Source organism: Agelaius tricolor, unplaced genomic scaffold, assembly GCF_023055355.1.
Source record: "Agelaius tricolor isolate 1412-34295 unplaced genomic scaffold, bAgeTri1.0.p SCAF_5, whole genome shotgun sequence".
NCBI lineage: Eukaryota > Metazoa > Chordata > Aves > Passeriformes > Icteridae > Agelaius > Agelaius tricolor.
This window is the reverse complement of record NW_027269265.1, coordinates 35,806,400-35,833,730: the sequence shown is the minus strand read 5'-3', so window position 1 is coordinate 35,833,730 and position 27,331 is coordinate 35,806,400. Positions and strand designations below refer to the sequence as shown.

The window sequence follows — 27,331 nt, the reverse complement described above, 5'->3', positions numbered from 1 at the left end:
TTACTGTGCCAGTCTTCAGTCATTCATCATCACTAAGCTGCATAAAAGAAATAAGTCATGTATATGCCTACACAAATATATATATATAGCACAATGTAGTATAACAGAAGTACTTCAGCAATACACTTTAATTCTGAGAGGGCCTCATTCACTCCTTGTGTTAGAAAATTCATTGATGCCTCATTTTTGTAGTAATTGGACCTGTTGACTCAGTTTTGTGAAATGATGATACTTCAAAGGTAAACTTGCAATCAGTGCCTTCTACATGGATATCCAATTTTGTAGTTTAGCTCCCTTTTGAAACTGTCTAAAACTGAAGCAGGGGCATCTTATAGCTGTTAGTGCTTATCAACATGCAGTGTCCACTGAAGGAAAACAGTGCATGTCCCTCCTCTGGTGAAGTAACCACTAGCATTTGATCCAAACATCCAGCTGAAAACTCTTGTTACTTTAGAAGAGAAATTGCCTGTGCACTGGCTATGCTACAACAAAAATTTTTTTGTATATGATCTAAATCAGCCAATAAAAAGTAACTTGCTATTTTCCTGTAGCACCCCATGAGCCAACATGGGGTTGGAGCCACTACTGACCAAGGTCCTTCCTCACCGAGTGGTTTCTTTGTCCATCTCTGTTTGGCGTTCAGCTCCGATTCCCATGGCTCCGGTTTGTGACAGTGAATCTGCCATTTTCTGGCAGGTGTGTGCCTCTGTTTTGGATCTGCAGTCTCTTTCAGCTATGTAAATGATGGCTGTTTACCCATAGGTTGAAGCTACAGTAGTGAAAGAAACCCCAAAAGCTGCAATGACAGTGACCGGTGTCTCTCCTTGTTAAGACTTCGTTTAAACCCATGAGTGGCAGATGAGATTTGGGCGCTAAGTGCTCCCTTCTCAGGTGGACACCGTGATCCATTCTTTTGCCAGATCCGGAGGCCTGGGAGCAGCCGCCTCGTCGTTCTCCAGGCGGTGGGAGGAAAGATCTTCGCTACGAATTTCATCCCTTTAAACCCTACTGGGGGCTGTTTACACTCCTCCGGCGCAGCTCCTTGGGGAACTCAGGCAGGTGTGAGACAGTGGGGCGAAAACAAAAAGAGCCGCGGCGCTGCACCTGCCCCCCACGGCCATCGCGCGTCCCGGCTGGCGCGGCGAGTCCGGGGCGGTGTAGCCCCCGGACTACAGCTCCCGGCGTGCCCGCGCCGCCCCGCCTTCTGCTCGCCTCCTTCCCGTCTCCGCGGTGAGAAAATAACCCCGAAGTTCCCCGCGATCAGCTGATCCCGGCTGACAACGAGGGGAGCGGGCGGAGGGGGCGCGGGTCCTGGCCGGCCCTGCCCTGCTCAGTTCCTCCGGGCGCCCCGACTGCATGGTCGACCCCTGGGGGAGGAGAACCGGGAGATCCCCCTCGGGCGCAGAGGGGACGGGGTGGAGGAGGAAGCCGCGGCCGGGACCCGAGTCCTTAGTCACTGGGTGCCGGCGGGAGGAAGGGGAAGAGAGGTGGCCGCCGGCTTGTAAACAATAGCCCGGCTCGCGGCGCCCTGTGCCGCGCCGCCTTTGTTCCCGGTCCCACCGCGGCTCCCGCCCGCTGCCGCTGCTCGGCAGGAGGAACCCGGGGGCTTCTCCCTTTCCGGGCGGCCGGCGCGGCGCCGGGCGCAGCCCCAGGTAGGTCCGGGCGCGGGGGGAGGCGCCGGCCGGCACCGCCGTTACGTAACCGCAGGCGAGTCGCGGGGTCCGCCTGCAGCCCCCGCGGACGGACGAGCCACAAGTGCGGCTGCCCGCGGGCCAGCGCCCGCCCGGGGCCGCGGGACTGGCCGGGAGAGGGGGCGCCGAGGGTCATCACGGAGCGAGAGGGGCTCCGCGCTGGCTGGGAGCAGGGGAGGCGGCCCGGAGGCAACGGTCGAGACAAAGGCGGCGGCGGCGGGGTGCGCAGGCTGCCCTCGGCGGGCGCTGGTCTCAGGGCTGTGCTCTGGCAACTTGGGGCGCAGAGGGAGAGGGAAAAAATCCGTCGTCTGTCAGCCTGACCGCGGTAGCGATCGTCTTCTAGTGTTACTAGAAGGAGCGCACAAAGAGAGCGGATTTTTGTTTATCTGGCGAAGCACATCAGGAAATTCCCAGCAAATAAATACGGTGAACTCTCTGAAGGAGGAGCTTAGCTGTGGAGTGAAAGCAGAGAATTTTCTAGTCTTGACAAGGTCCTTTTGTGTGTGTACATATATATGCATTTGTGCATTTCTATGCCTTTTTTGTCTCTGTGTCACCAGCTTCTCCGTTCTCAGCTTCAGGGAAATACTTGCTGCATCTGTTGAAGTACACCGGGCTGGGGGTTTTTTTCTTGTCACTGACAGTACGTTAAACAGCTAAGTAGAGAAAGAATGTATACCAGCATTTGGGTATTATAATAATACATGAAACCAGCCACGTTGTCTAAGTTTATTTTGGAGAAAGAAAACTTCATTAGCACTTAGCACCAGTCTTCCTGCAAGGCAGGTCAGTGTATGAATCTTACAGAAACATATACTCATATAAAATTAGGTACCAACAGCATTCCTCTTGTGTTTCTTTCTTTTGTGGAAATAGTAAATTTGGAACTGACTTTTACACATATCATTGTTTGGAACAGAAACAGGAGGGAAAAACATTGCTTTAAAGAAACCTGAAGATGAGTGCCCACACGCAAACTGTGGAGAAAGGACAGAACACGACACTGCTGTGCCAGGAAAGCTATGTTTGCAGTGGGACAGATGAAGCAATCTTTGAGTGTGATGAGTGCAGGAGCCTGCAGTGCCAGCGTTGTGAAGAAGAGCTGCATCAGCCAGAAAGGTTACGGAACCATGAACGGACCCGTATAAGACCTGGCCATGTCCCATACTGTGACTCCTGCAAAGGTGCCAATGGGAACATAATGCATGCCAGTATGACGGGCTCAAGGCAGATAGCAGCAGTCAGGTGCCAGGTGTGCAAAATCAACCTCTGTGTGGAGTGTCAGAAGAGAACACATGCAGGGGGGAACAGAAGGAAGCACCCTGTCACCGTGTACCATGCTGGCAAAGCCCAAGAACAGGAAGAGGAGGAGGGGATGGATGAGGAGACCAAGAGAAGGAAGATGACAGAGAAAGTTGTGAGTTTCCTCTTGGTGGATGAAACTGAGGAGATTCAGGTAAGAACTGTTGTAGTTTGTTGTGAACGGGCAAGATGATTTAGTTTCTTTCTTAGTCTAATGGGCTACTGTGGTGTATGGTTAATACTTGAAGTGTAATTGGCGGCAATAGTAATAAAATGATGGCCAGGTAAAGTACAAGTGCCACTGAGCATCTTGGGCCAAAAAGACACGGTGCCTATGAACGGCCTTGCTCATGAGTTCCTCAAAAGGTCAAGTTCATTAAAACCTTATGTGTGGCAAGAGCCTCCTCTAAGAGGCTTGGTAAGCAAAGCTGGTGAAAAAATTGACTCTGTACTGAGACACACACAACTAAGAGCTGTCTCTGCAGGATGCTGATCGTTCCTGAACAAAATTGAATACATTGTATTGCAGTAGGTGTCCTGCAAATGGGAGTGTTGACAGACAATTTCCTGCTGTATAACTAGGAGAGGGTACTGTACCAGGTAGTGATAATGCAAGACTACAGCCCATTGCTACCATTTATCACCAATAAATCCATCAGATTTTTAGGCATAGAACAAAATAGAAATAAGCGTTCCATACAAGTCCTACAGACACCATGGTTAAGCTATATTGCTTGTCACAAATGTTATTACATGTTAGCCTTTTGTTGAAAGAGGGGGAAGTTGCCATTGGGGTAGATCTGCTGATAAAAATGATAGGAACTAGTTGTCTAGGAGCAGCCTCCCAGGAGGCACTATTTCAGAAAGTCTAGCATTCAATATATGCAGTTATAGAACTCTCCTGTTAGCCCTTATATTTGGGAAGCATTTTAGAAGGCAAAATGTATGAAAGCCACAGAGCAGATTAATTACACAACTAAAAATTGAACTTTGTTTTCTGACTTTCAGTTTGCATTCCCTATGTTAAACCTCATTCAGGAGCCATTGAAAGAAAATGTATAGTCACCTGGAGATTCAGTATCAGGTTGCTCTAATTTAACATACTCATGCTACCATCGTTAAAAAGAATTGTGATTATATTCTTACTCTTGATAGTTATTTGTATCCATCATAGTAACAGTTGATGTGCCTGTCAGGTATCACAAGGAAACCTGACTTAAGTATCTCATATCTTTTCTATACTATAGAAGTGTGTGTACATACATATATATGTATGTACACAGTAATTATACAATAATATAGAATAGTTGCTAGATACTTGGGCCATATTTTTGTCAATTCAGGTGTACCAATTGCTAAACTGTCATGGCTTTTGAAAGGGAAAGGGAGGAAAGGATGACAGTCCTTGTGGTGCACTGACATAGAACACACAGTATGCAGGACAGCAGTGACTGTAAACTGAGTGCTTGAGTTTCAGGTCTGTAGCAATCTCAAGTTTGTATGCCTCCAAGCCCTAAGCACACACTTATTTCCTTGTAATGTGTGACAGATGCAACCATTACTTTAAGATACAGACTTTTCAATAATCCTCCTCTGGCCACTAGAGCAAGCTCTGAAATGCCTTGGAACAGGGCTGTCCTGCAAAGCTGCTCACAGACTGTGTCTGTGTGTGGTTGTACTGGTTTAAGTTATATTTATACTCATGAATCTGTAAGCCTTATTGTTGTAGACCTTTGGTTGCCTCCTGCAAGCGAGTGCATTTGCTATTTAAATGTCATGGGCAATAAAGCCAACTTCCTTATTGGGATAGCAGTGGTCCTTTATCAGATCATAGCAATTTGGTGAGAACAGGGTTAGGTTGAAAAAGCTCTCCAAAAATGATCTTAGTTCACTATCATGATGTTGAATCAGAGCTCTTCCATCTGGAGTGATCCTCTCTTCCTCACAGCTGAATATGTGTGTGACATCTCACAGCCAGTATCAAAGCAATTTGAGAGATTTTAATTAAATTATTTTCTGACAGCTGGAATTTAAAGAGTACTTGCTATTATAGTGATAATTCTGCTAGTGAGCATAAGGACCTTTGTTTAGAAAGGCCTGTCAGATGCCACAGAAAATGTCTTCAGAGCTAAGTAGTTGTCTTTTGCTCTTGGGAATAAGAGGAGGAGAAACTAATTTAGCTATAGGAAAGTGATCATCAGTCTCTTATTTTGTGCTTGTCATTACTTGGGGAGAAATCATTAAAATGTTCTTTATTTAAACCAATTTTTTGTCCAAAAATGCCAAAATATTAGTAACTTGAAATAGGGAGGTTCAGAGTTTGAGAGGGTGTGGCTTTTTAAGCTTGAGCAGACAGGATAAGAATTTAACAGAATTATGTAGTTCAGCTGTCTTTAACTGTTAGTGACCTTTGGAACTTGAAAGTTGTTGCATTGGTTGGGAAATAAGAGAGGACACTGCTGATTTGCTATCAGTGGTAGATTCTGCCTTGGCAATGTTAAAAGCTACAAGATTACAGATGGTAAAAGCTACATCACCCTTACACCACCACCCCTCTCCCAAATTAGATGGAACTAGTTAACACTGCTGGAGCAGCAGATGATGGATTGAGATAATCACTCATGTATATTTGTTTACAAACATCTAACTTGAACACAGGGCTAAAAGATTTGTTTTTTAGTTTCCTTTGGAACCTGGAGTTATTAAGCTCAAGTGGTTATGTTTCATCTAGCTGTTCCTGTTGGCTTCTTGGAAGTGGTAGCTCTAAAACTGAAGAATATTTATAGTGTGTAAGCAAATGACTGATCTAGTTCTAGATCCAGAAGCAATGTAGATTAATCCATAAGGCGCTGTGCCTGAGCAAATTGGTTCAGAGGAGAAGTGGAAATTCTCAGTTTGGGCTCAGCACTATGCAGATACAGCTATGATAATTCTGATGTCTGCATAATTGTCTTTGTGCCATGTTGCACAGATGTGCTGGCCTGCTCAAAGCTTTTTGTGCTTTGCAGGTATAGCATAAGCTCAGAAAGCTGAGGACTTGTGCTCATTCAAATCCATATATGTGGGAACTCAGCACATCACTCCGGATGTCCAGAGTTACCAAGAGAACCCTTGGGGGGCTCAGAATTCCTGGAATGTTACCAGGAGCTTGACTTGGATCCCTCTAGGGATGTGCCAGCTGTTTGAGGACATGAGAGTCACTTGGGAATGAATGGTGCAGGAATGATGTATTTACAGGGTGAAATATAGATTTTAGGGTTTTGGTACAAGGGGGTTATGGAGACAAGATGGAGGGATCAGGGCATGTCTTGTCCTTCTTCTTTCTTCTTCTTTTCTTCCATTTTCTCTGGTGATGTTGGCACTTGGGGATTGGTCCATGGTGAAGGTGCACTTGCTAATGTGGGTGAAAGGTATTGGGAAATAAAGGTAAATACGATGTACGTAGTTTTTAGTATAAAAAGACACGACCGCTCCGTGGGTGGTTAGAGTGCCTTTGGCTGCCTTGCAGGTCAGATCTCTGCTGGGCAGAAAGAAAATTCTGTAGATAAGAAATAATAAACAATCTGAAGACTGAAAAACTGAAGAGTCCAGACTCATCCTTTGAAGCGCGGGCTGCCCCAGAACCATCCTACACGTGTCTAGGCAGAAACAAACAGCTGAGTGGACACATATAGGCAGAAAAGGTTTCATTTTAAACCACTGCTTGTTTTTAGAAAACTAATGGTAGCTAAAGTTTGTATCTGTGAAATACAAGCTTCTCTGTGATGTTCATCATAAGAGCACTGTATCTGAGCACCACAAAAAGAGGTTGGCTATCTCATGTTAAAAAATATGGTTAAATCCAAGTTTGTACTGCAAGTCTGTGGAAGAGCAGGGAGGGAGGTTGTTCTTCATGGAGCCCAGCCCCAGCTATCTCACACCACACAGCACAATGCTTTGCAATTCTTTTGAGTTAGTCCCTAGGCATCCTGACCTACATGATGAATTTTTTCTTCCTTCTTCCAGGACTTGTTGTTCCTCATAAGACCTCACTGACTTCTATTAGAAAACAAAACTTATTGATGTTTTTTAAACTGGCATCACCTGCAGTTTAGACCCCGTTCTAGGCTGTTTTTCTCAAGCTCAGTTACGCAGTTTCTCTTTACACAGTGTTAAACTTTTGGCCTTACTTATTGCATATCTAAAGCTGAGGCTTCAATCAAATTGTTCTTGATAACTGCTTCATGTGTTTGTTAATTGGTCCTGACATAGTCTATCTTCCTTGCTCATCTGAGAATGATATTGTGGGGATTACTTCCTCAGTCAATTGCTTTGGTCATGTCAGTCTTTACATCTCCCACTTACGCTGCTCTCTTTACATCTTCCACATCTCCTCTTTGCCTTGTTAGACTCAAACTATATGCCCTCTTTTATTATATGTGTATGTCCCTCAACTGAATCTCCTGATCTGCTCTTCCAAGATGTCAGCTTTCCTTTCTTATCTCTAACTTCCTGGATTCTCAAACAAACATCATCGTGTTGTCACTAGCACACCGGAGGCACTTGCTGCCCCTTGCACACAGGAGGCACTTCCCATAAGAAGTCAGAGTCGATTAATTGGGTTTTTTAAACTGGTATTTGTGTATCTATTAAGAAAAACAGAGTGAAATACAGCAATAAAAACATGACTCAAGTTGTGATACTTGTTTCAAATCCTAGGGCTCTCTTACTGTCCCATGAACTCTTCCACTCGCCTGGATCTCTCTTTGTCACTTGTACTTACATTTATGCAATTTCTGGAACAGTTTTCATTTTTGCTTTGTCTTTATGCAATATGCTTGCAAAAGAGCTCTTTACCATAAAGCAGAGTTATACGTCTGTTGTACAATAAACTTTTATTTTCTACTGCTTTTGAGGCAGGGCTGAATGCTTAACAATGCATAACAACATTTTTATCTTGGGGAACAGATGTTGGGAGCTCTTACCACAAGATCAGAGCTTGGTTGTAGTGTCACTAATGGCTTCTATAATAGCACTTTGTCCAAAGCCCTAATTGAGGACTCAGCACATATGTTTAATAGAAGTAGAAAAAGTCTTTAATTGACACCAGAAGATAGAGGATATGCTTGGTTATTAATAATCTGCCTTAGAGTTTGCTCATCTTTGACCAGAAACTAGCTCTGTCACAAGAAATTACCCAATCTGTGAATTGCAAACAAAAATAAAAGATACTGACTTTGTAGTCTGACTTACTAAGGAGTCTAGAAGAAAAGAAAAATTTTCCTCTATCTAGTCACAAAAATAATTTCCCCAGCTGTGTAATTTTATGAGGGAAAAAGAGCATACTTTTATTGCTATGTCTCCCCTGAGATACTCATATGAGTTCCCTTTCTTCAGTGTTTGCAGGGTCTTTTTGTTGTGCCAATAGATATCTCAACTTCCTAAATATAGCCTCATTCCTTGACGGTTTTTCTATTCATTCTAGCAGGTCTAGACACCTAAAGGAGTAAGGGCTTCCCCTCAGCAGATATAAGCAGAAGCTATGTAATGCTTTCCAGTCAGTTAAGATAAGGCAAAAGGACCCATAGCCCTTATTTAAATGGAGACCATTTTGTACAATCGTCAAATAACCTGTCACTAACAGCATAATAGTCCATGTGTCCTCCTCTGTCCCCTCCTGTTAAAAAGTTACACGTATATAGTGATGACTCTGCAGGGTTGCTAGCTGCATTGCTTTTCTCACTCCTGCTGTAAACCTGATGGAAGTACTGTAATTTTTCCGTATTATCTACTGATTTGAGCCTGGATAAAGTCTAGGGACTTCAGAGAGAGTGGAGTCTCTAGGAATCCTTTTTCTTGTCAAGTATTCTTTGTGCATTAATGGGAGCTAATGTATGTGTTTTTTTATGAAATAAGGTCATGATCTCTGAAGTCTGACTTGCATTTGTCTCGCAAATAGTGCTAGTTCCTGTGACACTCTTCCTTCATTTGCTGTTGGGGAATGTGTTTTTGATGGGGTATTTTTTTGTGCTTTTTACAGTCAGCTGTAAATTTCTGGGAAATTTAGTCCATATCCTATAAAATAAGGAGTCACAGCTAGTATATTTGCCACGGATATAAAGGAGGAAGAAAAGATATTGAAGGATCTGAATTATTTAGATTGGTGTGATCTGTTGGATCAGGATATGTAATTTCTGTCCCTTGATACTGTTGATGTGCTACAGATGAGTTTTCCTCCTCTTTGTGCTTTAGGGAAGTTTTCTTGCCAAAGTATTTTGGGGAGTTTACTGTCCTACACTCTAGGAATTTTTCTCTTATTACTTTGTAATTTATCAGTATTACTCCTATCTCAGTCTGTTATCAGTTCACCTAAATTTAAGTGCACTGTTTTCTGTCTTTGGAATAAAGTAGTAGAGAAACTACTCAGCAATTGCTGGTTAAGAGTATTCCTTTTTCCACTGGACATATACCAGCATTTGGAAGACTATTTTTAGAAGGTAGGAGAGAGAGCCATTCATTTAACAAACACAGCTCCTTTGACAGTCTTAGGCTAACTCTTAGCTAACTCTTAGCTAATTTTTAACATAGCCACTTAAAAATAGTGCTTTTCCCTGGAACCAGTCTTGTACCTTCTTCATGATGCAGTACTCTTGGGCATTAATTAAAGTCAAATACTTTGCTTCTTTCCTGTCTCTTCTGTCTGCTATATGAGTGCTGAGGTGGAAGGAAGAGTCAATTGTCACTGATTTAGGTGAGAGAGCCTGCAAGCCACTCTGGAATTACCCACACTTCTCATTCAACAAGTTCCTGAACTTAGTTCAGTTTCTGAACTAAATAGTCTTGAGGGGGAAAATGGGGTGTTTTAGTGTTTCCCCTGCTGTACCCCTCTTTGCACTTTTCCAGTTAATCCTTTTGTGCTCTTGGATGCTGCCAGTAGGAATGGGATGTGAGTGCTTTGGGGTACTTCAAGAAAGTAAAATCAGCTTGCTGTCTTGTAGCCTTTCTGTTCATTCCATTGCTTTCACTTTCTCTTTTCTGCAGTGATCACTGGAGGCAGCTGTCACTGCAGTACACACTTCTGGCTTTTTTACCTGGCTTGTTAATGCTTTGCTGTAGGATCACATAAAGGCAGAAGATTGAGTCCTTTGGCCTGCCTGGTTCAAACACCCTGAAATTGGGAAAATAACCAGACTAACTGTTTTCTAGGAAGAATGCAACTGTTATACAAGTAAGTTTGTAAATGCCCCTCTTAACAAGGACAGTGGTGTAAGTAGTGTTCACACAGGTAATTGAGTTCCTCTCAGGAGCATTTAGGAAGACAGCATGAACTCGCTTGTTGACTTGATGTCGCCTGGGCAAGTCTCTTCACGTGGACGTGGTCTCCGCTGCTAGAACTGTGACTTTGGCGTGGTAATTGGTAGCTCTGTGGCCAAATTAACATCTACAGGAACTTGAAAGACATTTAGTATACAAAACCATGATTTCTGCAACATTGTTTCATGTTCTCTTTTAGAGTTAGATGATACTATTATGTTAGTGTTATTTTTGCAGCTGTTGCATTCACCTCAAAGTCTTTATTAGTCTTCAGTCCTTGAAAAAGTACTTTTTCAGCAAGCAAACAGTTTAGTGGATTTTGTAGTCTTTTTTCTGATTTCAGAAGTATGATATAACTTAGCTGCTGTCTACTAGTAATAGCAATATTTCAGTCAATATTGCCTCTTGGGTTAGGGAGGAGTCCATTCAGACTGGGTTACTTCCAATCTTCTTGATTTTTTTCCACCACTGTCTTTAAAACATTTAAAATAGGATCTCTTTGGGTAGGGTTGTTAAGCAGGACTTAACTCTTCTGTCTTTGCCTCTCTCAGAGTTCTATTATAATGGATGTGGGCCTCACACATGGGCAGCCTCTGCCCTTCATTGCAGGGACCTGTAAGTCCTGTTGAAACTCATGCTGTCAAGCTCCATACAAACCCATGAATATATTGAACCTGAATTCCTATGCCAGCACTGTGGGAAGAAACAGGATAATTTTGGTCTGAAAAATATATTCAGTTCAGGGACAGCATTGTCCTTGGATAAGTACTGTGGCTGATAACAATTCTCAACAGAACCCATAGGTGGTACTGCAGTGAAGACAAATAAACAGGAAAAAACCCTTCAGGTTAGGAAACACCTCTAACACAAATACTTTCATCTGCTTGAGCCAGACCTGCACCCATATGGGGAATAAGATCAAAGTGTGAGAATCTAACCTTACATCCCTGTAGCATGTCTGTCCCCTGTTTTATTTTGTCCTCTCTCCATCTGGTGTCGAGTCCTTCAGTTTGGGCTTGAGGCTCTGTAGGACTCCAGGCCTGAAAATACTGATGTCCACTGTCAGCTTGGCTGAAGGCTAGGAGATCACTGAGGACAGTTGTGATTAATGTGTTTAAGTGTTCACTGGATCAATGATTAGTAAGTGATAAGTGATTAATAACTTACTCAAATACCAGATTGGAACTACTGGTATGACATACACAATTCTCTAAACTAATCTGTTGACACAGCCCTTTGCAGAAACTTTCTCAGGCTACTGTAAAACATTTACTTAGTAAAAAGTAACTCTTTGACCAGTAGAATTAATGAAGTCTAATTTCTGGGAGGTCTTCTCATTATCCAGTGCTTGTCCACATTTTCTGCCTAGTGAGTAAGAAGCAGTATGTGTGCTGTCATGGCCCAGCCAGCATGCTTACTGGCTAGCATGTGTGGGCATGACTGCTCCTCTTACTGCTGTGTCTTGGAGGTGGCAGGGGGTAGACATGAGACATGCTCTTTCCTCAGTAAGGTTATTGGAGTCTTTCTTTTCTGCTCTGTTGTCCCTTTTCATCAAACTTTTAGGAAATTTGTCTTTTAGAGGCACTTATTTTGGTATCAAATTGGAATTAATAAATTATGAATTTTAAGTTATACGTGGAAGACTTGAGTAATGGCATAAATTATATTTTCCATGGAAAGTCATACAGAAGAAAAGGTATAGGAGGCAACCTAAGGTAGAAAACTAGAGGTGCTTGGACTTAAAAGTCAGCTTTGATTCTTCTTGAGCACCTGCTTTTGGTCACAATCTCTTGTTTGGAGGACTCTGAAAATTAGAGGAAGTAATGAGCTCCTGAGGTCACTTTCAACCTGAATTAGCCTAAGATCTTTGAAGAAACAGGATTTGAATTACTGTGGTTTAGGGACTGTCTCACAGCTCTGTTGCTCTTGTGGGTTTCATAGCAGAAAGTTTCTCTTCCTCAGAGGGAATCATTTTTTTTGTCACTTGATAACAAGAGACACTTGTGGATATCAACAAAAATTTCTTCTGGGGCAAAAGTAGGAAATTTCCAGTTGCATTTTTAATAGCCTGTTGCACTTGAGTTGCTGGGTTAAGCCAGTTATGCTTCTTTGCGTTTGTGCACTGCCTTTTCAGGAGTGATTGTGAGGTGCCCTGCAGAGATGTGAATTTTGGTGGCGGCACTTTACTGTGATGGAGCTTATTCTTCTCAGGTTAGTCTTACTGGCTGTAGTTAAAGGAAGAAATCCGCTTTATAGATTTCTCTCTTATTTTCAATGTACATTGAAATTGTGATTTAATGTTCTTTTTTAGAAGTGAATCTCTTAAGAACTATAACAAAAGTATAAATGAGTTTCAGGTACTAGAAATGGCAAAATCAAGAAGGGGCTGAAGAGATATGACTCATGTCTTGGTTTAGGCATACAGTTTTCATCCTTAATTTACTTAGGTGTGCAACATAAGGAAGGTTTTGTATTTACCCTCTGCTGTCAGCCTCAGAGATGTGGAGCTCTTGGGCAACACAGAAGTGGACACAGTTATGGAAACGTGAGCCTTTTGCATGTGCAACACAAGGCGGTACCATACCAATTTGTTTTGGAGATGAGAAGCAAAACAAAGAAGTGGGGATTACTGCTTTGACACTACACCCACTCTGACTTCTAATGTCTTAAAGGAACTTGCTCAAGGGAAGTAAATTGGACTACTGATATGGGGGTTGTTGTGGATGGTTCTTTGAGAGTATCATTCCTGTACTCAGCGTTGGTTAAAGTCAACTAGTGCACAAGAGCAAGGAGCAGCCAGTGATGTGCAAGTGTATTCAACTTCAAAGGGAAGGGCTTCTTTTGGTCATTTTGGCTTGGTTTTGGTTTTGTTACTTCTCCTCCCACATGGAATTTATTGTAAGGATGTTTCAGGATCCAAAATTATGACTAGATTCTAAAAGGGAGGATAGTCTACTGGTTCTCTACCAACCATGATCATCTAAATGCAACCACTGCTCAAGAAGTTCTTGGTCATCTGACTTCTGAGCACTGGTAAAGTGTGCTAGGAAACATTTACTCATTTAATGTCTTAAGTTCTTCTTCATTCATTACCAAGTCCTGTGAGACATAAACATTGGACTAGCTAGACTTTGGTGCATTCTTGTGCTCCTGGGTAACTTGTTTGTTCAAATCACTCCTGAGTTCTGTCTTGAAAGGAGGTCTGCAAAGAGCCTAGAAGGGGATAACTTAGAAGGCCATAACTTTGGGTATGTGATTTGATATTCAGTGTAACTTTGAGTTCACTCCTGTCTCTTAACAGTGGGAATATATCTCAGAGTTACCCTTATTCCTGTTGTCCCTCCTGTCCTTTGTGTCTCCTGACATTACTGACTCAGCCCATTCAACAAACTCTCCCAAACTGCTACCAAAGTAATAACTAGTGCTGGCTGAAAGATCTTAGCCATTAGCTATCCTGCCAATACTTGAGCAGTTGTTTGAAAACTGGTATTTTTTTGTGTTGTCCAGGGAGTACATAACTATTGACTCTGGCAAAAAGGACCTGTCACCTTTTTGGTGAGAAGTTTGGTTTAAAACCAAAACATTTTTGAAGAATACATTATCATATTCCTTTTTGCTTATGTACACGTAACATTTTTATATTGTCAAATATGTGAATGTTTTAAGGAGCTATTCCATGAACCAAGAACTTCCTTTCTTCCACAGAGACATCTTAAGAGACACTAAGCAAAACTGCATCCATCGTCTAAGCTACCTTCCTGATGATAAGCTAATAATCACAGCTACCAAGAAAGCAGACTCTTTCTTGTGCACCTGTAATTTCAGTGTATCTTTATGTTCCCCCACATACACCAGGAAAGATTCTCTTGAGAGCATATTGATGTCTCTGGTTTCCTGTTTTCTTCTACACTGTGAGGCTGCCTTGAATAGTTTGAGTCTGTGAGAAGCTACTGCAAGCCCACAGCCCACAGGTTTTCTTTGTGAATGCTGTTCCCAACCACAATCTGGCACACTGGCTATTTTTTATGGTTTTGGCACACTGGCTGATTTTTATTTTCCTTCAAAGTCTAGGTGCTGTTGATAGGTGTGATGAAAGCAAATGGAGCTGATTGAGCCTTAAACTAATTTGCTGATGTGCAAATAAGCTTGTTCAAAGAAACCATTTATTACCTCATTGCCTCTCTGGTTCATAGACTGTGAGATCTTCCAACTGTACTCACAGGATGAAAATAGCTAAGAGCTTCCAGAAGTTAAGTGGCAGGTGGGAGGGGATGGAAGCCCTGCTCTTTCCAGTTGATGGGGATTCCTTGAAGAGGGAATTGAGATGAAGAAAGTGAATTTAATCTTTCTCAAAAAGTGTGTTTGTCATATTTTTCCCTGTCATATAATATATGGACAAAACCTGTTGGAAGACAAAAAAATAAGAGCTAAACAAATGAATGAAGCATGAAACCTCTGAAAGCCAAGGACCTATTCTACAACAAGATAAGGACAGGCTCTTGTACAGAGCCCTAGCCCATTTCACTATCTGCTCCTGTTGTTCCAGTATCTGAACAGCAAATGCCCTGTTCTTTAGCCTAGACAGCATGATCCTTGACACTTAAACTATGTAAAGCCAAAGGGAAGTTACCTGCACTTCTTTTTGGTTTTGTATGTGTGTTTTCTTTTGTTTTATTTTTTAATTAAAGTACAATACAGTAAATTATGAAAGGGATCATTGAGGTAGTTGTGGCACTTCTGTGAGAGCCAGTTTGACCTGTTTCAAGCACCTGACTGCAGTGTACAGTTTTGCTGCTTCTTCTCTGCTCCCACTTTCCAGCTGAAGGATTGATCAGCTGCAGAGCAGTGGGAATAGGACAGTCTGTGTCTGAGAGCCCCTGGCTGTGGATAGGTGCAGCACAAGTGCATGGCAGAGATTTTTGTACCTAAACAGGTACAAAACCTCTGTGGATGACACAAGTTAAAGTGGTAAAAGCAATCCCCTCTTTCACTCCTGAATTTGCATGCTTGCCAGGAGACCAGTGCTACTGAGAAAGTCTGCCATGCTCCAGGTAGCTGTTCTGACAGACTTGGAAGTAGTGTTGTGCTCCCTTGTCTGAAAGGGCTGTCTCTGAGAATGGGGTGATGTACTAGAGAGTTGACTACATACATAATCACAGTGAGGCATCACTTCCAAAACAGCTACATGATGAAACAACATAAATCCCATCCATGTGTACAGTTTACAAAACTGCATTTTAGTATTTTGCTTTGTACTTCTTGGTGTTTCAGAAACTTATGATGAAATCTGAAGAGGAGGTAATCACTCTTTTTAATCTTATGAATTCTGACACCAGCTGTGTTTTCAGTATTGTCTATTCCAATTACATAGTTATAATATTTTTCTCTTTTTGTTTTGGAAGGTAAGGAATGAGGAAGACTTTATTAAGAAACTGGACTGCAGTCCTGACCAGCACCTAAAGGTGGTGTCCATCTTTGGGAACACAGGGGATGGCAAGTCTCACACCCTTAACCACACTTTCTTCTATGGCCGGGAAGTCTTCAAGACATCTCCTGCACAGGAGTCTTGCACAGTTGGAGTCTGGGCAGCCTATGACCCTGTCCGCAGAGTGGTGGTCATTGATACAGAGGGCCTGCTGGGGGCCACTGTCAACCTGAGCCAGAGAACACGGCTGCTGCTGAAGGTCCTGGCCATATCTGACCTTGTCATCTACCGTACTCGTGCTGACAGGCTCCACAATGACCTCTTCAAATTCCTTGGTGATGCCTCGGAGGCTTATTTAAAACACTTCACCAAGGAGCTAAAAGCCACCACAGCCCGCTGTGGCCTAGATGTTCCTCTGTCAACTTTGGGTCCAGGTGTCATCATCTTTCATGAGACTGTGTACACCAAGCTACTGGGCTCTGGTGAGTAGGCAATTCCAATTACAATGTGCTAAATACTGTCTGTAAACTATCAGGTTGCACTGAATATTCAGCACTCTTTACTACCATGTAGAAATGTGATTTGGGTTTTGCTTTCACTGGTTTTGGTCTGGGAACCAGGCTGTGGAACTAGAAGAGCATTCCCTCTTCCAAATCAGCTAGAATAATCCTCTTAGCCAGCTGAACATCAGCACTGAATAGTAATGAGTTCTGCCAGCCACAGGAGGGGTCATCATACAAGTTCATAAGTGTGGGTGATACGACAGATGAAGGTGAAAACTAATGTGGTGAGTTGACCCAAGCAGGATGCCAGGCACCCACCGAAGCTTCTCTGTCACTCCCCTCCACAACTGGACAGGAGAGAGAAAATATAATGAAAAGTTAATCAGTTGAGATAAGGTCTGGGAGAGATCACTCATCAAATACCATCATGGGGGGAAAACTGACTTGACTTGGGGATATTAATTCAATTTATTACTGACAAAATCAGAGTAGGGTAATGAAAAGTAAAATAAATCTTAAAACCAGCTTTCCCTCATCCCTCCCTCCTTCCCAGCTCTACCTCCTCCCCTGCCAGTCATACAAGAAGACGGAATGGAATTATGGCCAGTTCATCACACATTGCTCCTGCTGCTGCTCAGGGAGAGGAGTCCTTCCCCTGCTCCATGTGGGCTGCCTCCCATGGGAGACAGTTCTCCATGAACTTCTCTGACATGAGTCTGTCCCATGGGCAGCAGTGGCTGAGGCTCAGTCCTGCTGTTTGTGAATATCTAGGAGCCATCTCTTGTGTAATAAATACCTCAGCAGTCCTGGCTGACTCACATTCTCATTTTGGCTTTTCTAAACAGTGAGGTTTTAAACTAGTAGAAGAACTTGACATTCTTTCTGATTATTATTGGAGTAACTTCTTAATAACTTTTAACTTACCTATAAGGCAGATCCTTTCCTTATGTACCAATTTGCTGATTAGCAATTCAGCCATTTATGAAGTTGTTGACATTTTCTGTTTAATCAGTTCAGCCTTTAGTGACCCATGAGGACACAAGTGTGTTTGTGTAGTTTTAGGACAGGGAAGATGGGGGCCTTCCTTATTCTGAAATGTACAGCAGGTACTTGGAAGCAAGCAGGAGAATGTAGTTGGCTCTGTGGAGTCTGACCTGATGTGGCCCATTCTGAAGTGCTTTGCCATGTACAAGTTGTTGATAAAGGCTTAGTCTTCCTTGCTGCAGGGTTGGCATGGAGAACAGGCAGCCCATGTAAGGTTCATGTCCTCCACTTATCAGGTGCTAGGAATAGCTATACCAAGTTATGGTCTGGTGAGAAGAACTAACAAATGTGCTGACATTGTGTTTCCTTGTATTGTGTCCTAACTTGCTCCTTAATCTGGATATCTGTTTCAAAATCTAGATGTGTCTGGTTTTACCTGAGAAACTCGGTCTTAGAATTTAAAGCTGTATATCACAAAACAGAGACTTCTTTTGGAAAGTTTCTTTTCCTTGTTTTAAGATATAATGATAACTGCATTCCAGATGTATTAGAAGATTTAATTAAAAAAACTAGGTCTATATTGCATATGAAAGTACTATGCAATTGAAGTATTGTTTTAAGCAATCAGTTGTATATGAACTTGCTGATACTCTTATATATAGATCATCCTTCTGAGGTTCCTGAGAAGCTCATTCAGGATCGGTTTCGGAAGCTAAGCTGTTTTCCTGAGGCTTTCAGCTCAATTCACTACAAGGGAACAAGGACATACAATCCTCCAACAGATTTCTCTGGTCTTAGGCGAGCTGTGGAGCAGCAGCTGGAGAACAATACTACTCGGTCACCTAGACAGCCTGGGGTTATCTACAAAGCACTAAAAGTAAGTGAAGAAGAATTTGTCACAGTGTTTATTTGTACCACTGTTGCTGTTAACTCAGCTGTGGCTCAGAAAGGCAGAGCACCTGAAACAGTGATGCAGACTTGCATGCAAGTCTTCCATGAGAATGATAATTCTCCCTCAGCCAGGGAGGCTAAGTAGTTTTCTTTTTTTTTACTTCAAAACAAGCACTTCAGTAAAGACCATGGAAGAAAAATGAAAGAGCCAAACTGAGCAAGATCATAAATCGGAGCTGGGAAGAAAAAAGTAACTGATGATGTGAGTGACAAGTGCTTAATGACAGTGATTGACAAAGAGAGACCTTCAAAGGGTTTTTTTTATAAAATTCCTAAAGTTGGCCTCAGCACAAGAGGAGGAAATGCAAGAGACTTGGGGACAGTTAATAGCTGGCAAAACCTAGTGCTGAGTAGTATAACCCAAGGTCTAGGAGGCAAAAAGGAGTTGTGCTGGTAGCTAGGGAACAGGATGGGATCAAGCCAAATGATGTATTACTTTAGAGCAAGTGATTTTCTTAGACAGTTTATTTTGCTAGGATGTCAGAGGGATTTTTGGGTCTTTAAATTTGTAGTCTTTCCTACAAGTTTCCACATACCACTGCCTGATTAACATCATATTTTCTTTGGCGTGAAGAGCATAGTTGTAATTGGGGAGGGGCAGGCAGAGCCAGGGCATATCTGCAGAAGGAGGTAGTGTTAGCAGTCTTTGCTGATGTTAGTCACAGCTGTTGGAAAAGATAATTCTGGCTGCTCTGTGTAAGTGGTAGCTGAAGCACAGAGGGAAGTGTCAGGGTGGCATGTACTCAGTTCTTTGCATTTGGGAGCAGACAGGCAGCAAGGGGAAAAACAGTTGGAATCATTAATTTTAGTTTAACTTCTAGGACATTATTGCATTAATCAAGTAGCCTGGTTTCAGATATACTTAAATTAATGACCAGTAAAGTGTTTGCTGTGTTCAAGTCACTACTGACTACAAATTAACTTCTTTTGCTTCTCTTGCTGAGGACACAAGACTTTCTAGAGATTTCTGTCCACTTCCTCTAACTTTTGAGTTCATTCAAAAGTATCAGTATCAGTCAAGCTTAAAAGATAATGTAAAGCAAATTTCCTTGAAATTACGTGAAATAAAATGTTTAAATAGCATACTTATCTGAGGGAAGCTGTGGTGAGAGAGGTACACACACAAGTCTGTGTGCATGTGCAGTCAACCCTTGTTAGACAGCAAAGATACACCCACTCCACCTACCTCAACCCTGTGAGGGGAGGGGGTGGAAGAGAGAGGTAGGCAGCCACTATATAAACCTCAGCTGTAGGAAGAGTTTCAGCTAGATCTCATGCCTTCAGAGATCTCCGTCAAGATGAACTGTAACCATTTGCTTTGTTCCAGTGCTTTTTTTTTTCCCCCTAAACATAACACCTGAAAGAACGGAAAAAGTTAGTGTGCCAAGACTAAGGACTGATTTAATCTGAGGATGGATGTTCCTAGGAAAGGGTACAAATACCTTTGTCTCAGTTTTGCCATTTCACCAGAGAAGAGCAGTTGTTCAAGTGGCTGGAGGAAAGCTCAGGGCAGCGCTTTCTGAGCCAAGAGGCAAGAAATGTGTTCTCCTGAGCTATGAGAAATGATCCTATGAGTTTCTTCTCAGAGGTTTCCAGAATGCAAAGCCCATTTAGCAAGAACCCTGCTATTTTGAGCATGGATTGGATGCACAAAGGTGGATGCAATTTTCTACCACCTATTTCTACTATAAAATTCAAACTAGGAATAGGAGGAGAGGAGAGGAGAGAAAAAGATATCTTACAAGTATTCAAGTCACTTCCATACAAGTGCAAGATTGCATTCTTGATTTGTTTCCAATCCTTGTTTTGTTTTCCAGGCTAGTAAGACACATTTGTTAGCTGTGTACTCTCTCTCCCTCCCCTTCCATTAGAGAAATGCATGCTTTTTCTTGCAAAAGGTCTTCATTGCCCTTAATCTCTTTCTAGTTCATTCTTTTTTTGTTTGACAGGCTCTAAGTGACCGGTTCAGTGGGGAGATCCCTGATGACCAGATGGCTCACAGCTCTTTCTTTCCAGATGAATATTTCACATGCTCCTCTGTGTGCCTCAGCTGTGGGTAAGTAGATGAGAAATGCTTCTTCATCCTCTTAAAGGATAGTGCTGCCCTCAGCCTGCAGCCACATAATGTAAAGTTTCTGTGACATCTTGACACCTGACATCATCTGCCCTCAGCTAGTACTTACAGGCAAAGTTAGCTTGAAATTCACTCTTATGTGAGCTGGACAGCCACTATTGCCACATCCCAGCTGGATGCATGGGTTTTGCCCACCTATTTTTGTGTATGACTACAAACCTGTGCTGCCCATATCTTTTCCCAAATGCAAGCTGGGCAGGAAGAAAGGAGTGTCTAAATAAATCCCCTGAAATTTCTTATGATGTTTTTTTCCTGACATTTTTATTGCCCTAACAGTATGAACAATCCTAAAGCATACATCCTCGAGTAGGGCTGTATTCAGTGACTAGGTCTAAGTGGAGCTCTGTATTTGATTAGATCTTGGCTTATAGCTCTCTGGAAAGAGCCCCAAGATTGAGCCTGGAAGGGCAGTAGATGGCAGTCAGTGCTCTGAGTCTGGGAGCTGTATAGCAGCATGATATTGTGGGTGGTTATGCTTCTTTTCTGATGCTGAGCATTTTCTGCAGTGAATTGTTGTGTGGTGCTGCTTTGTATGGGAAACAGTTGCTACACCTCCTTCTGAAGAGCCTGCCTTTCAATAATAAATTATGTCATTGCTATATGTACAGTTGTGAAGATGCTTTGAGGGCACAACATCTATAAAAATGCAAGATAGCAGTAAAAATGAAATCTTGGTGACATCTATCCTGTCTAAGAACAACAACTCATGGGTTGCTCTTACATCTCAGGTGTGGCTGTAAGAAGAGCATGAACCATGCAAAGGAAGGAGTCCCTCATGAATCCAAAAGTCGATGCAGATATTCTCACCAGTATGATAACAGAGTCTACACTTGCAAGGTGAGATACAAGGACAAGGTCTGAAGAATGAAAAAAGAAAGGATGACCAAGTAAATGAGGAATTTCACAGGCATGTGCCTGTTTTCTTCCTTTTTTTATTTTTAATGTCAGAGGTGGTCATAGCCTTGACAAGAAAAATTGACCCTTATCTGACTTGTATGTTTGCTTGGAGAGTTCATCAGCTCGGTGTGGTATGTGTAATTTTCTAGCTAAATTTTGAAGTTGGCTGCTCTTAACCTGGGTGATGTTGACCTTTTATATATTTGACAGTTAGTCTTATTTGCTTATGCCCAGTGCTTGGTATTAGCCAATTTTGCTGAAGGATCTGTGCAGGATACAGGAAAATTTTTGGCTACTATCAGGGTCATTATTGATGTAGAAATACTTCCCTTATGTTATTATTGATAGTGGGTTTTTCCTTTGTTTTTAAATGAGTTCTGATTAGTGTTCCTTTGCTGTGGATCTCTGTATGCTAATTATATGCTTTATGTGGCTAAACAGCAGCCAGACGTAGATTTGGATTCCCAATGATGTAGTTTTAATTGAGCCTTTATGTTGTAGGCCTGTTATGAACGAGGGATGGAGGTCAGCGTGGTGCCAAAAACCTCTGCTTCCACGGATTCCCCATGGCTGGGCCTTGCCAAGTATGCCTGGTCAGGGTGAGTACCGCAGCTGGGAGCTCTCTGTGCTCTCTGTGCTGCCTGGTACATGGGACTTGCCAGAGAGGTGACCTGTCCTCCTCCTGTGCAGGTACGTGATTGAGTGCCCCAACTGCGGGGTGGTGTATCGCAGCCGGCAGTACTGGTTTGGCAACCAAGACCCTGTGAACACTGTAGTGAGGACAGAAATTGAGCATGTCTGGCCAGGGGTAAGTCTGTTTGCTGGATAGTCTTTGTGTATGTGTGCAGCCATGCACATGCTAACTTGGTTCTTCTGGATGTTGATGGAGAAAATAGATTGCCTTTCATTAAGCTGGTCCCTGCTGTTCAAAAGAGACTTTGCAAGGGCTTTCAAACATCTTTTGGCTATCTTGAAATGGCTAGGTTGCCAACCTACTTCTGTCTTTCAAAGCAGGGCTGCTGAATCTTTTACTCCTGCTTGCCCTCCAGTTTATCAGGACTAATGGGTTGAGGAGCCATCTGAATCTAATAAAAAAGGTTTCCCTGTTTTTATTCTCAAATCAATATCTGTTTCATTCCAGACTGATGGATTTCTGAAAGACAACAACAATGCAGCCCAGCGTTTGTTGGATGGCATGAATTTCATGGCTCAATCAGTATCTGAACTTAGCCTGGGACCCACAAAAGCTGTGACCTCCTGGTTGACAGACCAGATTGCCCCAGCTTACTGGAGACCCAACTCCCAGATTCTGGTAAATAGCAGCTGCTGGAGAGAAAGGCTTTGCCTAGCTAAAACCCCTTTTCCTTACTCTTTAAGTAATAAAGTATGTTGCAGATTCTAAATGCTTCTTTGTTTTACTGCAGCAATCCCTACTCCAACAACTTTGATAAAACTGAAGTGCTCTCTCCTCTTCCCATTCTTGACTTAGCCAGAGAAATTATGAACAAAGACTTGGCCCAACCCTGATAAAGAGATGGTTTCTCCCTGCTCTTTGTGAGCTACTATCCCAGCAATATTACAGAAAATCGTGGCTTGCATGAATTTGTTCTTCAAAGCAAATAATCAGCATCTTAAATCTGGCCACTGCAGTTGATAGTACTATTTTTATAGATTAAACTCTGGTTTCATACCAGATGCAAAAAGTTGACCCAAACAGTTCAACTGGGAAAGGATTCCCCGTGTCTTGCTGGAAGCAGATTCTTCTTCAATGAAGACTGCCTCCTGAATTCTTACCCCACACAAAGGTCAAATATCCATCATTGAGCCCTGCAGGATATGGCTGTGTTTATTTGTGATTGTGAACAAAGGGATCTTTGCAATATATTGGTTTGAACAATATACACCTACTATTCTAAATCACTTTTCTGGGGTAAAGTTATGGGGCTGATAGCACCCAAGTCTTGTGTCTAACTGTATTTTTCACAATTTCAGTCTGAAACGTGCCATCCTGGGCTTCTGCTCTCTTTTTTTTTTACTCAGAAAGATCAAACTAACAGTTCTTCCTTCTGTGTTGTTCTCATTAGAGTTGTAAGAAGTGCAACACACCTTTCAAAGATAACGACACAAAGCATCACTGCCGGGCCTGTGGAGAGGGCTTCTGTGATGGCTGTTCTTCCAAGACCCGTCCAGTGCCTGAGCGAGGCTGGGGACCAGCACCAGTCCGCGTGTGTGACAACTGCTATGACAACAGGGGCCTCCAGTTAGGTAATCTTGAGTTGATTGTGACAGAACTATCCCTGAGCACTGGCCCGAAGTCTTTGTCCCTAATTTCTGGATCGCAACCATTTTCAGTGGGTGTAGACAGTGTTGTTCACACTAGGTTTCCAAACAGTTTTTGGTAAGGAAGCTGAAGAGCTCAATGCCTTTTGGAAGAAAGATGACCCTACGAGACACCTGAACTGCTGACAAAGTTATTTTGTAATTCTTTAGAAATCTTAGTATCTCTACTTTTAGTAAGATAGTACTTTATCTTTACTTTTAGTATCTTTACTTTGTTTTCCTAGCAACTGCTAATGGTCTGGTGCTAACATTAGAGCAGGGGTGCTTATGTTACAGTAGACTGCATGTTTTGTCCATTATTGTGAAAATGAACACTCTGCAATCCAAGATTGTGGATGGGGAACATAAAGGCTGAGGAGAGATTACAACCTGCCTTTTGGGTTTGCTGCTGGTTTTGTTAATGTAAATTAACTGAAACTTGGCTAAAAGAGTGGTGGACTTAGGTGTTGAGCCCTTCACTCTTGTGTCATGCAGATGTGGCTGAACTGCCTTCAGATGAGGAAGGGGGTACGCTTATTGCCAGGAAGGTGGGGGAAGCTGTGCAAAACACGCTTGGAGCGGTGGTGACAGCCATGGACATTCCCTTAGGTGAGTTCTCTTCTGTTCTGATGGGTTTTTTTTGTCTAAAGGTGTTTTTGTTTTCAAAGGGCAAAATTTGTTATTAAACTTCAAGAGTTTGTGTGACTGGCTGCCACCTCTGCTATGATACCACTGTTGGTTGAGAGTTCACAGCCCTCTGGACCTCTTCTGCTTGATGTTTCCTCTTGGTTTTCAGCATGTTGTTTCTGCAGATCACACTTTCTCTTTTCACCCTATTATGCAAAACTGTGCACCAAGCTGTGAGTAATTCATGCTCCCCTGATGGATTCACTGCAGTGACCTGCCATTTGAAGTTCCCTAAAGATTGGCCAATTAGGAAGCATTTTATCAGGTTTGGTTTTCTTTCAGAGATGCTGAGTGCCTTTTAAGTGTGATCATGGATACTGCTGGTACTTCTTGGTACTTACTTCTGAGGGGAGGGCTGAGAATTTGAAGCCGTCCAGGTTGGTAAGGATGAGGAAGTAATTAGTAGTCTGATCTTTCATGGTGAGCTTAGTGCAGGGAACCTCTACTGCTCTTTCTTGTGCTGGGTGGCAGTTTAGGTATGTCAGCAAACATTTCACATTTTAATCTTCTGTTATTGCACCTGACTTCCTACTCATTGCACGGATCATTGTTCAGCTGCTTTGCCTACAGCATGTCCGGCCTTCACCTTTGTGGGTGTTTGCTCTCTGACAGGCAGAATAAATCCCTTTCTCAGTTCAGACACTACATGCATTTCTGAATATTTGGTTTGGTGACTTGGTGGTTTTTTTGGCCACAGCTAAAACTGAAGGTAGGGAAAAGCAAGTGTCTTAACCTCTGGAAGAGTCTGAGTAAGGCAAGATGGTAGTATTAAAAGAGACACAGTTTACTCTTTGAAGAGAGGCAGAATGTGGGAGAATGGTAGAATACTCTAAATGGCTGCTCATTGCATTGAAGGATTCTGTCAGTAGGTCACGTCCCCATTAATGGCAGTGATATGACTTGCAGTGTGTGAGTGCCTCCACTGGAGTACATTCTTGATATGCTCATGTTCATGGATTATTTTGTTCTCCCTCTTTCTCATCCCTCACCTCACTTCCTCCCTAGGTCTGGTAAAAGATGCTGCCCGACCTGCATACTGGGTACCAGATCATGAAATCCTGCACTGCCACAATTGCCGGAAGGAATTCAGTATCAAACTCTCCAAGCACCACTGTCGGGCCTGTGGCCAGGGATTCTGTGATGAGTGCTCACATGACCGCAGAGCGGTTCCCTCTCGCGGATGGGATCACCCCGTCCGAGTTTGCTTTAACTGCAATAAAAAGCCTGGTGACCTTTAACCCCAGGCTGCTCTCCAGATCTTTGCAATTCCTTATGTTCTCAGGGTTACAAATAAAAATATCTGGTCTCCCTTTCACCTTCTAACCTGTTGCAGCCAGAGTGCATGTTTCCAGTTTCTGGCCTCCTCTTGTGTTATATCCATCTTGGAACACTGGGAATGAGCTTACATTCAGCCTCTAGGTTTTAATTTCAAATTAACTGAGAAAGGGAGGGAGCTCCCTTGTAAATGAGCAACCCAAAATCCAGTGTATTTTATTCCAATTTAAAAAAAAAACCAACTATATATATATATATATATATATCAATGATGTAAAATTTAGTATATTAAGAATATGGTTGAAAATGAAGCTTTGAGTATTCCTAGTTCAAATTAAGGATGGTGGTGTTCCTTACTGTAATGGATCAGAATTATGGCCTTCTAATTCTTCTTTTGGAATGTCTTGCTGATTGTAATGTCCTGTGAGGAAGGTTTGGACTCTGTGCTGCCAGGAATCTCCAGTGTTGCTATATGAAATACACCTGGTAGTTCAACCAGCTCTGCATCTAGAGGTGTTGCCCTTCTGGCCATGGAAGATTAAACCCAGATTTATTAACAGGTTTGTTTGAACTGTGATAGAAGCAATGGTCTTGCAGTGCAAGAGGTATCAAGTTAACGCAGACTCCCTGGCAGAGACTGGTAGAGTTCTGAAAGGTAAAGCAAATCTTATGGCAGGAGGCAAAACATTCTGATCTTGCCATTTCAACTTCAATACCAGATCAAAAGGTAGCAGGGTTTTTCTCTCCCTGACAATGTTTTCATGTACTCAGGTTTTCTTCAAATTTCTCTGCAAGTTCATTGCAGTTAAAAGTTTTGTCCAGAGCAGAAGAAAAGAGCAAGTTTTGTAGGCAATTCTGAGATACAAAGTTTGAGTTGTTTGGATTGTGATGACTTTCCTTTTCCCCCACTTTTTAAGTGATCCTATAGTTTCTGAAGCCTCTATGTTCTCAGATATGGTTGCATACAAACTGCACAGATTTGACTTACTTTCTTCTAATAATATGAACATACAAATCAGCCTGGAAAATGGGATCCTTTCTTCTTTGCTCCTACCAACTGGCACTCACTGGACTTCATCTTTTTATGAAAGGACTGCAATGAATTCACTGATTTTATTATGAAAAGCACCACTTAACCTAACTTATACTGTCATGTACTGTGGATTTGTGGTTCCACTTATAAGAAGTATGAGACCATTGTGGATTAAACTGCCTAAAATTCTCCCTTCTTGGCTTACACAGAAAAAAATTCTTTTACCACATGAGAGTTGCCTCCTTGGAATGGCTGGAGTTTAATGCAGTGTCCTGCAACTGTGGTATTTTTTCCCCAGCTTATTAAATGTGCTCTTGTGTGATGAGATGCCCAACACCCTGTTTTAAGACTGTATTATTAAATTAACTGCTATAAAGAACTTTATCTTCTGAACAAGTGTACTGACTTTCCTTGCAACAACGGTTCTCACTTTGTCTCTGAAAGACCATGCTCACAAAGTGTTTGTCCCTTCACAACTACATCCAGCCTACATAAGGAAGTAGACTTAGAAGATGTTCCAGGACGCCTTCGGTACTGGCCAAGTTTACTGCGGACTGTCTTATGTTTTTGTAAGCAAAAGTCTGCCATAAACTTCCTGTTGTCCAAGTAAGGGCATGAGTAGGTAGAAATCCTCTCTTGAAAGACATTCTGTACATCTAGCATAATTCTGTGCTTCAAAGTATTCTTTATTTTTTTAATGGGTGAACAATGTGTTCTTGGTTTGTAGGCTGTGCCCTGTGTGCTGTTTATGCATGTAGCTTTACTACCATGTTTATGCACAAAGAGAAAGCAGCCATGACATTCCTTGTATAAAATCTTTGGCATCTGTTTCAACAA

General features: G+C 42.4%; 1 protein-coding gene across 7 annotated transcripts; it reads left to right on the top strand.

The window, feature by feature from the left end:
- Positions 1-1,511: 1,511 nt before the first annotated feature.
- Positions 1,512-27,331, top strand: ZFYVE1 (zinc finger FYVE-type containing 1). 7 transcript variants are annotated; one of them, XR_011679235.1, is made up of 13 exons: positions 1,512-1,652; positions 2,611-3,147; positions 15,689-16,193; positions 17,861-18,075; positions 20,099-20,205; positions 21,012-21,120; positions 21,682-21,779; positions 21,871-21,988; positions 22,322-22,492; positions 23,265-23,445; positions 23,995-24,108; positions 24,469-24,563; positions 25,192-25,300. XR_011679235.1 is itself a non-coding variant. In XM_071427232.1 (13 exons), the coding sequence occupies exons 3-13, from the start codon at positions 2,650-2,652 to the stop codon at positions 25,422-25,424; spliced, it is 2,349 nt and encodes a 782-aa protein (XP_071283333.1). In that variant the 5' UTR covers positions 1,512-1,652; positions 2,252-2,477; positions 2,611-2,649; the 3' UTR covers positions 25,425-27,331. The 7 variants fall into 7 exon arrangements, 6 of the variants coding, with proteins under 6 accessions (XP_071283333.1, XP_071283332.1, XP_071283335.1 ...); XM_071427232.1 differs by lacking the exon at positions 24,469-24,563 and adding an exon at positions 2,252-2,477 and having other exon boundaries at positions 25,192-27,331; XM_071427231.1 differs by lacking the exon at positions 24,469-24,563 and having other exon boundaries at positions 25,192-27,331.

Bases quoted from the DNA above. Each gene is read 5' to 3' on its own strand.
- ZFYVE1 (XM_071427231.1), top strand. From the start codon at position 2,650: ATGAGTGCCCACACGCAAACTGTGGAGAAAGGACAGAACACGACACTG. The intron at 18,076-20,098 runs GTAAGTGAAGAA...TTTGTTTGACAG, and splicing joins TTATCTACAAAGCACTAAAA to GCTCTAAGTGACCGGTTCAG. The intron at 20,206-21,011 runs GTAAGTAGATGA...CTTACATCTCAG, and splicing joins TCTGTGTGCCTCAGCTGTGG to GTGTGGCTGTAAGAAGAGCA.